The sequence below is a fragment of the Physeter macrocephalus genome, chromosome 16, assembly GCF_002837175.3.
Source record: "Physeter macrocephalus isolate SW-GA chromosome 16, ASM283717v5, whole genome shotgun sequence".
Lineage (NCBI taxonomy): Eukaryota > Metazoa > Chordata > Mammalia > Artiodactyla > Physeteridae > Physeter > Physeter macrocephalus.
Genome location: NC_041229.1, coordinates 39,236,938 through 39,249,610, shown reverse-complemented (window position 1 = coordinate 39,249,610; position 12,673 = coordinate 39,236,938). Strand labels below are relative to the sequence as shown.

The 12,673-nt window shown below is 45.6% G+C and overlaps 1 protein-coding gene and 1 non-coding gene across 3 annotated transcripts; both read left to right on the top strand.

The window, feature by feature from the left end:
• On the top strand, window positions 1-107 carry LOC112067014 (U6 spliceosomal RNA). Its single transcript, XR_002893032.1, has one exon. It is a non-coding gene; the product is annotated as a U6 spliceosomal RNA (small nuclear RNA).
• Window positions 108-3,855: 3,748 nt separating this feature from the next.
• On the top strand, window positions 3,856-7,458 carry FUT4 (fucosyltransferase 4). Of its 2 annotated transcripts, XM_055091534.1 has the most exons (2): window positions 4,066-4,197; window positions 4,588-7,458. In XM_055091534.1, exon 2 carries the CDS (start codon window positions 4,703-4,705, stop codon window positions 5,894-5,896), a length of 1,194 nt encoding a protein of 397 aa, XP_054947509.1. In that variant the 5' UTR covers window positions 4,066-4,197; window positions 4,588-4,702; the 3' UTR covers window positions 5,897-7,458. The 2 variants fall into 2 exon arrangements, with proteins under 2 accessions (XP_007113578.2, XP_054947509.1); XM_007113516.4 differs by having other exon boundaries at window positions 3,856-7,458.
• Window positions 7,459-12,673: the final 5,215 nt, after the last annotated feature.

The window sequence follows — 12,673 nt, the reverse complement described above, 5'->3', positions numbered from 1 at the left end:
GTGCTCGCTTTGGCAGCACATATACTAAAATTGGAATGATACAGAGAAGATGACCATGGCCCCTGAACAAGGATGACATGCAAATTCGTGAAGTGTTCCGTATTTTTAAAAAAGAAATAGGGGCTTCCCTGGTGGCGCAGTGGTTGAGAGTCCGCCTGCCGATGCAGGGGACACGGGTTCGTGCCCCGGTCCGGGAAGATCCCACATGCCGCGAAGCGGCTAGGCCCATGAGCCATGGCCGCTGAGCCTGCGCGTCCGGAGCCTGTGCTCCGCAACGGGAGAGGCCACAATGGTGAGAGGCCCGCGTACCGCAAAAGAAAAAAAAAAAAAAAGAAATAAAGAAAAAGAAAATGAGCCTTGAATTTTGGAGCTCCCTACTACACACCTTTAGCAAATTCAGGGGCCAAAAGCCCTTCTTGATACCTGACCTTGTCATCATGCTTGCGACTGAAATCCAGTTCTTCCTGTGTAATATTTTGTGGAAACTGGGAGGCCTTTAAATACACAAAAGAAACATTTGTTTATTATTATCAAATTAAAAAGAATCATAGAATGTTTAAAGTTCTAAATTGATTTAGAATTCATTTAGAATAATAATAATTCCTTGCACAAGGCTGGGAGATGCATTGTTTTGGCCTCTGCCCAACACCCCTTCCCTCTTCTTCAGGGGACAGCACTTCACTTTTTCTTTTGGGCAACTACCTTCACCCCACTATTAGTCCACAAGGTTTATATGGGACTGATTCTAACCCCCTAGATCCAGAAGAGGGTCTAAAGAGAGTCCACATCCCCTGACCACAGTGATTGCTTCCAGAATGAGCACCCTGTCCAGGTTGGGCCAATGAGACCCAGCCTAATTTGATGGAGTTTCCGAAGCTTGTCCCCGGGGTCCTGATTAATACATGTGTAGCATTTTACACGGAAAGCTTAAGGAGCTTCTTAAGGTCACAGCAAGTCATTCACATAGCCAGCTTCTCCTGATACTGGCCCACTTTCTAGATGGGGAACAGCGATACCAACACATCATTTCAATAATACATTAAGAGCATTCATTCATTCATTCATTCAAGTATTCACTGAGATGATGAATACTACTAGACGCCTAGTTCTGTGCAAGAGATGGAGTTTGACTGAAACAGCCATGATTGCTGCCCAATGATGTTCTGAAAGATGTGTATATGGGCACACACAGGAGGGGCATGTAACCTACCCTGGATGTGTTCATATGGGTGTCCAGGAAGGCTTCCTGGTGAAAGAGACTGGCTTCCTAAGTACCTTTGAATCTATTCTCCTTTAATTTTAATTTAATCTCATTCTCACAGCTACTGTCTTAGTTCAGCCTTTTTTGTTTCACATCTGAATTATAGCAAGAGCTTTCTAACTGGACTAGATACTTCTACTCTTATCCTGGTCCCTAATATCCAATTCATTCTTTAGTGATGACAGAATGATTTGTTTCTTAGCAACATTTTACTGACGTATTATATACATACATAAAATTACATATGTAAGCATGTGGCTTGATGAATTTCCTCAACCAAGCACACCCATTAACCAGTGTCCACATCAATAAACATGGCCACCACACCAGAAGCCCATCTCACGTCCTCTTCTGTATACTCACCTCCTCCCACAAATGAGTTTTTAAAAATACTAATCTCGGGGCTTCCCTGGTGGCACAGTGGTTAAGAATCCGCCTGCCAATGCAGGGGACACAGGTTCGAGCCCTGGGCCGGGAAGATCCCACATGCCGCAGAGCAATCAAGCCCGCGTGCCACAACTACTGAGCCTGTGCTCTAGAAGCCACGAGCCACAACTACTGAAGCCTGTGCAACTAGAGCCCGTGCTCCGCAACAGGAGAAGCCACCACAATGAGAAACCCGTGCACTGCAACGAAGGGTAGCCCCCGCTCACCACAACTAGAGAAAGCTGGTGCACGGCAACAAAGACCCAAAGCAGCCAAAATGAAAATAAATAAAATAAATAAATTTAAAAAAAGAATACTAATCTAATTATATTGCTCCCTTGCTTTGTTACAGCCTTTCAAGGACTCTCCACAGGCTTCAGGATAAAACTCCATCTCCTTAGCCAAACTAAGCTCTTGTAATTCCTAACTTACTATCCTGGTTCTCACTGCTTGGCCTTTGCATATGCTGCTTCTTCTGTTTAGACTAATGTCTCAGCCCTCTTCCTCCCCCATTTTAATCATTCCTAATTATTCCAGGAACCACTTTCTCAAAACCTTCCAAGATCCCTTCCTCTCCATTGTCTGCACTTCTCATAGATTCTGAAAGGTAGAAATAGTGTTTTTCATCCCAGTTTCCCAGTTGGCTAAATGAATAAATGAGAACACCTGGCTTTATTACTTTCCCTTAAAGCCTTTCCTCCTCTTGCCTCCTCCCCTCCATTCCTTTTAAGTAAGAACAAACCATTGTCCGGTGAATAAATGCATATAGTTTGTGGGTAAGTCATGACTTTTTCATTGATCCAGCCACAACCTTCTGCTTGGTATCCCCTCGCATACACCAACATATTACTGAAGTAGGGTCCTGCACCCTACCAAGATAAGTGGACACAATGGAAATTGATATTCATGAGATCTGAGCCATTCTACCAGTAAAAAGTTGCTTTAATTGGAATATCTGAAGGATCTAAGGGAAAATTGGGTGTGGGGGGAGGATACAAGCAAGCAGGCTAACATTTACCAAATGCCAAACACAATGTTAGGCTCTATCTATGATGTCTTATTTAACTGCAGTGGGGGAGGAATGGGCATAAAGGTATAGATTTTTGAATTGCATAAAAAGAAAAGCCAATATGTCCTTTCCTTCCTTTGGCTGAAAAAAGTTATTCATGCATTTATAGCTTTTCTTTCTAATTAAAAATAACAGAGTGGAGAATCACTGAAATTTCTAATTTCAAAGACAATTTGCTTAACTAGCTTGAAAAATGATTCTATAAAAACATTATAAAAGCTTTTGGTGTGTAGGAGAAAGTATCACTAGGTTGATGGGTACAGCCAGAGCACCTAACGCTGTCCATTCAGCTCCCAAATTGTCACTGTGGGCGGGCAGGTAATGCCACTTGAAACTACCTAAATGAAACCATTTTTATAGAAGCTTTTACAATCTGTACTTGGTTTTCAATGAAAAAGTTCTTCACAATAAATCCAAATGGCATAACATCAAAAACACCTGACAGGTTGGCCCCATTCCCAGCAAGTCTACTTCTTCCCTAACATATTGTAACTTACATGGCACTGGGCTGGGGCACCACCAATGCACCGCTGTGATCTAAAAATTCTCTCAAAACTGCCTCCTCTCCTTAGGTCAGCAGCCCACCCATGCCCTATTTAGAACTTTGCTGAATAAAAGTTTAATTACATAAATGAAGGCCAAAATCCAGAAATTCAAATTCAAGCCATCAGGGAAAAAAAAACTCCTTAAGTCACGGTAGAAGTAGATGCCTCAGTTGCTTCATTGATAAACCTCAAGAGGCTACTGTGATACTTAACCCTTTATACCCTAAACTTGGATGCTATAATATTTATCTTAGTCATCGTTTTATAGTCCACAGTGTTTTGCTGGATCTTCATGAGTGCAGATAATAAGTTGTTTCTTAAGTGCTTAGTAAAATGAATGGTGTTGTTCATTCATTCATCTCACTGAATAGGCAGGAAGTTCATAGCTCTGGTACAAAGAAAGCTATGAGGCAGCAGGCAGAAGCGTTCATTCAGTGGGGGAGCGATGAAAAAGAATGTGTTTTCATTGCTCAGAAAACTTTCGATTCTTCTCTTTCCTCTGCTGGGGCTGTAGGCAAAGCGAATGTTCTCCTGACAGTAGGGTTTCCTTGAAAACTTGGTTTCACAAAATGCACCACCTTTGTGGGCCGCGCCGCGGGAGCTGACTGCACTACCTGCTTGCGTCGGCGGCAGGTCACGAGGCCAAGGTCGGCTTCGCGTAGGCTGCGCCTCTGTCAGCACGTTTCCGCGGCCTCGCGGGCTCCCTCCCTCCGGCAGGCGTCGCTGGCCATTGATGGGGCGAGAGGAAGGAAGCGGATCTTCGATCCCGCCCGGAGGCTTGGCACCCCTGGGCCGCCTTCCTCCCGTGCCCGCCTGCGCTCGCGCCGCCGCGGTTTCTGGAGGGTCTCGCGCCACCTGCCGGCGCCCAGGGATGAACCGGGCCCTCGCTCTGGAAGGCAAGGATCTGGGTGGCCGCGACTGAGGGCTCGGGCGCAGCTGGGAGGGAATCCCCGGCGGGCGAGAGCGCCAGCGCCAGGCCAAGGCGTGGGGTGCGCGGAGAGGTCCGGGATCACGGCGACGGCATCCGGAGTCGCGGGCGGGGCGCTGCCGGGGAGTCCGGGAACCCTGGAGGGGCCGGGGAGTGGGCGGAGGTGCCGCAGGAGGCGCCCGGGGCTTGGCCGGGCTGGTCTGGTCGGTCGCGCGGTGGAGGGGAGGGACGGGGCTGCGCCGGGCTGGGCCGCCGGGTCCGCTTCCCTCGCCCTGGACCCTCGCCGGGCTGCGAGTGGTGGGGAAGAGAGCGAGACCTGCGGGCCTTTAGATCCTGGGACCGCCCTTTCCCGCTCCAGGTCGGGCGGCGAGCAGCAACGAAGGCTGGACACTCAGTGGCAGCATGAGAGCGGGCGCCGCCGCTCCGGGCTTGCGGCCGCGCGGCGGGCGGCGGCATCTCTGCCGGCGCTCGCCATGGGAGCGCGGTGGGGCCAGCGGCACACTCGGCGTGGAGGCCTGAGTCTGTCCGAGATCCAGTTGGCGCTGATGGCCGCCAGCCTGGTGTGCAGCGCCGTGATCGTCTATGTTTGCTGGAAGCAGCTGCCGCCGCTGCCCTGGGGCTCCTCCGTCCCGCCGCGGCGGGTGAGCGTGCTGCTGTGGTGGGAGCCCTTCGGGGGCCGGCACAGAGCCAAAAGGCCGCCCCCCGATTGCAGGCTGCGCTTCAACATCAGCGGCTGCAGCCTGCTTACTGATCGCGCGGCCTACGGGGAGGCCCAGGCGGTGCTTTTCCACCACCGAGACCTGGTGAAGGGACCCCTGGACTGGCCCCCGCCCTGGGGCGTCCACGTGCGCCCAGCGGAGGAACAGCAGGTGCTGATGGACGACGAGGAGGAAGCCGCGGAGGCCTTAGCCCTGGCTGCCTCGGGCCCCAGGCCCCCGGGCCAGCGCTGGGTGTGGATGAACTTCGAGTCGCCCACCCACTCCCCGGGGCTGCAGAGCCTGGCAGGTAACCTCTTCAACTGGACGCTCTCCTACCGGGCCGACTCGGACATCTTCGTGCCTTACGGCTACCTCTACCCCAGGACCCATCCCAGCGAGCAGCCGCCGGGTCTGGTCCCGCCGCTGGCCCGGAAACAAGGGCTGGTGGCCTGGGTGGTGAGCAACTGGGACGAGCGCCAGGCGCGGGTCCGCTACTACCGCCAGCTGAGCCAGTACGTGACCGTGGACCTCTTCGGCAAGGGCGGGCCCGGGCAGCCGCTGCCTGACGTCGGGCTCCTGCACACGGTGGCCCGCTACAAGTTCTACCTGTCTTTCGAGAACTCGCAGCACCTAGATTATATCACGGAGAAGCTGTGGCGCAACGCCTTCCTGGCTGGGGCGGTGCCGGTGGTGCTGGGCCCAGACCGTGCCAATTACGAGCGCTTCGTGCCCCGCCGTTCCTTCATCCACGTGGACGACTTCCCTGATGCCTCCTCCCTGGCGGCCCACCTGCAATTCCTCGATCGAAACCCAGCTGCCTACCGCGGATACTTTAGCTGGCGTCGGAGCTATGCCGTGCACGTCACCTCCTTCTGGGACGAGCCTTGGTGCCGCGCCTGCCAGGCTGTACAGATGGCGGGGGACCAGCCCAAGAGCGTGCCTAACTTGGCTGGCTGGTTTCAGCGGTGAAGCCACCCTCCCCTGGCTGTAACCCAGGGAGGCCAAGTCGTCGGCTTTTGGATCCTCTGGATCCCCTGCTGTGCATCTCCTTAACTGCTGAATCACGGGACTGTATTTTCCAAACACGCATTTTTAATCTATTCCCATATATTAAAGTTGATTTAGCAAGTAATATTATTCAGCACAAAGACTGGGTGGGAAGGGTCTTGGGTGCTCATGGTTTCTGGACAACTAGCAGTTGGGCTTCCTCTGCTGTCCAAGTGCATCTGAGCTCCGGGGTGAAGATGGGGGCCCTTCCTCCCCTTGTAACCAGTGCAGAGGTGAAGAAACAGCTTACCTACAAGAAACAATTGTCAGTGGCTCTGAATTTCCTCATCTGCCACAGGCCATATTTGTGGCCTGTGCTGAGTCCAAATCTCACACAGTGCTCCTCCACTCACGTGACTGGGCCAAATGCGGCAAACCCCTGGTTTCAGAAAGAGCCTTGTTGCAGGATAGTGAAAGGACTGTGGCCACAGGTGGGTCTTTCTCTTTGTGCCTGGATTTCTCAAAGCGTCATCTCCTAAGAAAGGTGAGGAGGGTGGTCCAAGAATCCATTGACTTCCTTAACAAGTGCTGTTGTTTGTTCCCTTGCTTTATGAATGGAAACAAGATGCTGGATTGTCCTTGGAGAAGAGTTAGGATGAATATTTGGTGTACCTCACTTTACACAAATGTATTCTTGAAAAGCCGCTTTTAAATCAAATTCACTGTTTTAGAAGAGCGCAATATTTAATGGAACCCTATGGAGAATCCCTTTATAATGTGAATAATCATCTCACTGATTTTTTCTGTGTCTATGTTTTTCTATAACCTGGATCTTTTAAAAAGCATATTAAAATTACAGATGTGAAAATAAAGCAGAAGCAACTTTCTTCTCCCTTCCTCCCAGAAAACCAGCCTGTGTTTACAGACAGAAGAGAAGGAAACCACAGTGTCACTTTCCACAAAATTATTTATTTTGTGTCTTTACTGGAGCTGAAATTTAAAACTGGAAAGTCAGTCCTCAGTGGGGTCCTGGCATTACCTGTCTGTCTGCAGAACAATGAAAGGGATTGTACTGTATTACGGAATCATGCAAAAGGAAAAAAGTTTCCTGGTATCTGTTAATGACAGTTTTTGATTCTGTCAGTTTTAAGTTAAATGTTTAGTTGCTAGGGAATAGAACTAAATCAGTGCCTGCAGTAAAAACTTATCTTTTGTTACAGAAATCTGCAGTTCTCCCTGGGGCCACAGGTTCCCCTCCTGGTCTGCCCAGCAGTACAGTGGGTACATCCTCACATTTCTAGTGCCCTTGAGACTGTGCTGTGGGACCAACTTTGAAAATATATGCCTTGACTTTAAAAGTTGTTGAATGAACAGCATATTAGGTGTCACCATGTACCTGCACCACGTGAAACACTGAGCTTGGGAAAAACAAAAATGTGTAAGGCTAGGTTCCTGTCTTTAAGGCTCTTACAATCAATCACTGTCAAAAAGTAAATAGTGGACTTTGATGAATCAATTGGCAGAACTTATTTGTTTAAAGTAACGTTCTTTTTTTAAAAAATTAATTTATTTTTGGCTGCGTTGGGTCTTCGTTGCTGTGCACAGGCTTTCTCTAGTTGCGGCAAGTGGGGGCTACTCTTTGTTTTTTTGTTTGTTTTAATTAATTAATTTTATTTTATTTTTGGCTATGTTGGGTCTTCATTGCAGTGCACGGGCTTCTCATTGCGGTGGCTTCTCATTGCGGAGCACAGGCTTTAGGCGCACAGGCTTCAGTAGTTACGGCACACAGGCTCAGTAGTTGTGGCACGTGGGCTCTAGAGCACAGGCTCAGTAGCTGTGGTGCACGGGCTTAGTTGCACCGCGGCATGTGGGATCTTCCCAGACCAGGGCTCTAACCTGTGTCCCCTGCATTGGCAGGTGGATTCTCAACCACTGCGCCACCAGGGAAGCCCCAGGCTACCCTTTGTTGAGGTGCGCGGGCTTCTCGATGTGGTGGCTTCTCTTGTTGCAGAGCACGGGCTCTAGTCGCGTGGGCTTCAGTAGTTGTGGCACACAGGTTCAGTAGTTGTGGCTCGCGGGCTCTAGAGTGCAGGCTCAGTAGTTATGGCGCACAGGCTTAGTTGCTCTGCCCATGTCCCCTGAATTGGCAGGCGGATTCTTAACCACTGTGCTACCAGGGAAGCCCCCTTTTTTTTTTTTTATTGACATATAGTTGACTTACAGTGTTGTGTTAGTTTCAGGTGTACAGCAAAGTGGTTCAGTTAATATATATATTATATATGTTGTATATATATATAATATATATTTTATATAACATATATATTATAGATAATATATTTTCTTTTTCGGATTCTTTTCCACTATAGGTTATTACAAGATATTGAATATAGTTCCCTGTGCTATACAGTGGATCCTTGTTGTTTATCTGTTTTATATATAGTATTGTGTATCTGTTAATCCCAAACTCCTAATCTGGGGGGGAGGGATAAATTAGGAGTAAAGTGACATTCTTAATAATACCATAAATCAATTATTAGAAAGCCAGTTGATTTAAAGCCTGAAATAATGGTTTTTTTTTTCTCCTTGATTTATTATAATAAGCACCCTCCGTGACTGTTGTGGGTAAGGTCCAAGATTAATTAGGTTTATACAGAATTCTGCTGTAAACAGTAATTTTGCATTTGATTAGTACAATTAGCTGAATCATAAAGTAACTTTTATCTCTATGCATTTGTTTGAAAAGCTCACTAAAGTCTAGGTGCTTCAATTCTCCCTTTTCCTTAAAAGGAGAAATTGAAATCCTTGGATAAAATTTCCTCATTAAAATATTATAGTATGGGCAGAATTACAATATCAAAATAGAACCTCCAATAAAGAAGGAAAGATTCTATTCTTAAAATAAGTATTTATGATTTATTGGTCAATGGTCTTGGTGTTATTGGGAATCTACATGGGACAGTGGGAGATAGTTTGGAGTTTGAAGGTAATCTGGCTTAACTCTGAATTCCAGCCATGTGACCTTGGACAAGTTAGTAATAACCCTGAGCCTCAGCTTTCTTAACTGTAAAATGGGGCAAGAAATGACTTCACAGCTCCTTATGAGCTGTTCAGGAAATAAAGTAATAAGGTGCCTAACACATAGTGGTGACTCAATTGGTGACAGAGAGATAGGTTTATTTCCCTTCTTGCAGTGATTTCAGGGTGCCTCCATATCCATTTATATGGATTGTAGAATTAAATCTCAGGGTATGTTACAGAATATATCTGAAATAAAAAGGAAGTGGCCTCATATCATGTATTTCAAATGAATCCCTAAAGCTCAGCCATACTATTTCAAGAGTCATTACTGCCATTTAGATTGAGCTTGAATTTGCAGACTAGGAAGAAGCACTATGCTTTCTGTGAAATTTTTTTTAAAAAACTTGTTTTTGTTTTGGTTAATTTATATTGTTAAATAAGTATTATTTTACTAATGCTTTCCTTGGTATTAACTCTATTTAAAACTAACCATGTATTTATTGAATACTTAGCATGAGGAAGGTATAATTGCAGTTTTATGTGCAAATTTGGGGTAAGGAACTAACAATATATTTTTAGGCTAATTTCATCAAAGAGCCAGAGAAATGTGGCAATTGCTCATTTTATGTGATTTCATCTTTCAAGTCATTCTAAATTGAGCAGGTTAAAATTTCACATACGCTAATATAAAAATACATAGAGATGCATCGCATATATTTCAAAATGGCTTTCATAAACTTTTCTTTCAAATGTATTACAAATTTAATTTACTATTTTTAGTGCTCGATGACATTAATTACATGAGTACGCCTGAAATATTTGCATCAAGAAGACAGTCTGACTTGCTTTCAGTATTTACAGGTCCTTTCCAGTTTCCTCAGCAGTAATTTAGAGGAGACAGGGTAGCTTCATGGAAAGAGCTCGCAGTTTGGAGTCAAAACCTGGGTGCCTGGTCTTGCCACTTTCTGCCCCTGTGGCCCTGATTAGGCGAGTTACTTAAATTAGCGTCCTCCTTTATAATGCATGAATGCCCCTGCAAAACAAGGATTAAATGTGTTTGCCAGGGTGCTTTGTACATTGTAAAGTGCTGTACAGTTACAGGATGCTCCAAATTTTCAAAACTCTAGAGCAGGGATCAGCACACTTTTTCTGTAAAGGGCCAGAGAGTAGATATTTCAGGCTTTGCTGGCCATACAGTCTCTGCTGCCACTACTCACCTCTGCTGTTGGTAGTACAAAAGCAGCCACTGACAATCTGTAAACAAAGGCGGTGCCTGGATTTGGCCTGTGGTCTATAGTTTGTTAACTCTGCTCTAGACTTTTAGAGATAGGAGGAATTTGAGAGCCTACCTGCTGGGGTTTTCTTAGAAGGTATTTACGGATTGGAATTCGAGAATTTTGGAGGCAGTTATTCCTGGGTTACTAGACCAGCTTTGCATCGTTTCCTAATTGTCTCATCTCGGGTAAATTATTTAAGCTTTCTGCGTATTGATATTCTCATCTCTAATTGAAGGTAATAATATATAATTTATGGAGGTGTTGGGAGAATTAGAAAAGACACTTAAAGTACTCAGGACAATGTCGGGCACACAGGAAGCACCTGGAAGATGTTAGCTGTGATGATCACCAGTCCATTTTACAGAAGAGGGACCTGGTTAAGGACTTACCTAAGGTTACAGTAATAGCGGCAGAACCAGCCGTGCTTGTGCAAGTCACAACTCCTTTGAGCCTCTGTCACTTGAACTGCAAAAGGAGGGGGTTGGACATCTTCTCTTGGGACCTTCTAGTTCCATTGCCCTCATTCTACTAACTGGCACCCTAGGGCTTAAAGAACTAATTTACCTCCCTAAGTGCCTTCCTTACAGTCTGGAAATGACTTACCACACAGCATCAGTAAACTGGCGGAAAATCCAGGCACCAGAGAGGGAGACTCTGATGTAGCATTAATAAAATATATATCTATCTATATATAATATGTAATTATTATATTTTATATATGTGTGTATATATGATACATATCTTTTTTTAATAACGTGCCTTAAATATCAGGGAAGGGAGCCAAGTTCTTGGTAATTAGTATGGTGAATAATTGCACTGAATACAGTTCAAGTCATTCTTGGATATGTCTCAGGGACTTTTATGCTATACATTCTTATAACAAATCAAGTATTTATGTACCCATGTTCAGATTATTTTGACAAAATGATTAAAGATGGAAAATGACTCCTTGTTTATAATGTATATTTCCCAAGCACTAATGTATTCAACAATGATACATGGGATGTTTCTTGGTCAAGGGGTTTCTGTAAGTTCTTTGGTTCTAGAATGGTGACTGAAATGTGATGGCTTTGCTTTTTCAGAATTACACAAGGTATCATTCAGCTCGTCCTCTGCTCTTTCTTGCCTGGCTTCTTCACTTTAACCTAGTGACTCATCTCCAAGGGTGTAAGTACCGTACTCTTTTCTCTCATTCCAGTTTACTTCACGGAGTGCTCTGATGCCCTCTGTACTGTGTCCAGCTCCTGTGCGCTAAATTAAATAATGCCTTTTTTTTTTTTTTTTTTTTTTTTTTTTTGCGGTACGCGGGCCTCTCACCCCTGTAGCCTCTCCCGTTGCGGAGCACAGGCTCTGGATGCACAGGCTCAGCGGCCATGGCTCACGGGCCCAGCCGCCCTGCGGCATGTGGGATCTTCCCGGACCGGGGCATGAACCCGTGTCCCCTGCACTGGCAGGAGGATTCTCAACCATTTTGCCACCAGGGAAGCCCAATAATGCCATTTTTAAAAGAGGTAGAATAATGGGAATTCCCTGGCGGTCCAGTGGTAAGGACACCTTGCTCTCACTGCTGAGAGCCCAGGTTCGATCCCTGGTCGGGGAACTAAGATCTCACAAGCTGCATGGCACGGCCAAAAATTTTAAAAAAAGTTTTTTAAAGAGGTAGAATAAAGACTAGGAATGTGATGGTAGGCAGAGGCATCTTTCTTCTTAACAGCTTATGCTCAAATTATTAAAAGGGGAAAATACGAACTTGGAAAAACACTATTTTCTCTACTTTCCCTTCTCCAGTAGATGCACACTGATGTGCTCATTTAAGTATAGAGCTTGAAAAATGATAGCCAGCTGAGGGTAGAAGCAGGTGTGACAAGAAAAGAGGACTCAATAATGAAAGTTAAAAAAATGCGTTATAAAGCAGAATGGGTGGTGAATATATGTGGGGAGTGAAGAGGAAAAAGGAAAGACGTTGGGGTAAGTGAGTAAGAAGTGATTGAAGAAGATTCGATGGAAAAAGAGGAGAGAGATGTTGAGGGTGAAATGACAAAGAAGGACGATAAAGGAGGAACATGTGCCTGGAGAATGAGAGAAGAGAGTAAAATCTACCATTCGACGCCACTTTCCTCAAAAGAAACCTTTGTTCCAACTTGAAATGCAGCATCTGTTGGCAAATGGGGAGTGAAATGACAAGGAGTCAGGAACTTAACAAGGAATAAAGTGACATTTCAGCAGAAATCTAAAACTGTCCCGTGATTGGTTACAACAGATTCTTCTGATTGCTTCTTTTTCTTCTTGAAAAATCACGTTCATTGCAGGTTTTTTTTGTTTTTTGGGCTTTTTTTTTTTCTTTAAATTTCCAGTCAGCATACTTGAACTGTCCTCAATATCTACTTTTAGAGAAATTTATTATTTTTTAAGATAGCCGTAATCAATTGACTCCTTTGAAGAAGAGTCGGAGGGAAATATGGAG

Excerpts from the sequence above, each read along its gene's own strand:
- FUT4 (XM_007113516.4), top strand. The coding sequence starts at position 4,703 with ATGGGAGCGCGGTGGGGCCAGCGGCACACTCGGCGTGGAGGCCTGAGT.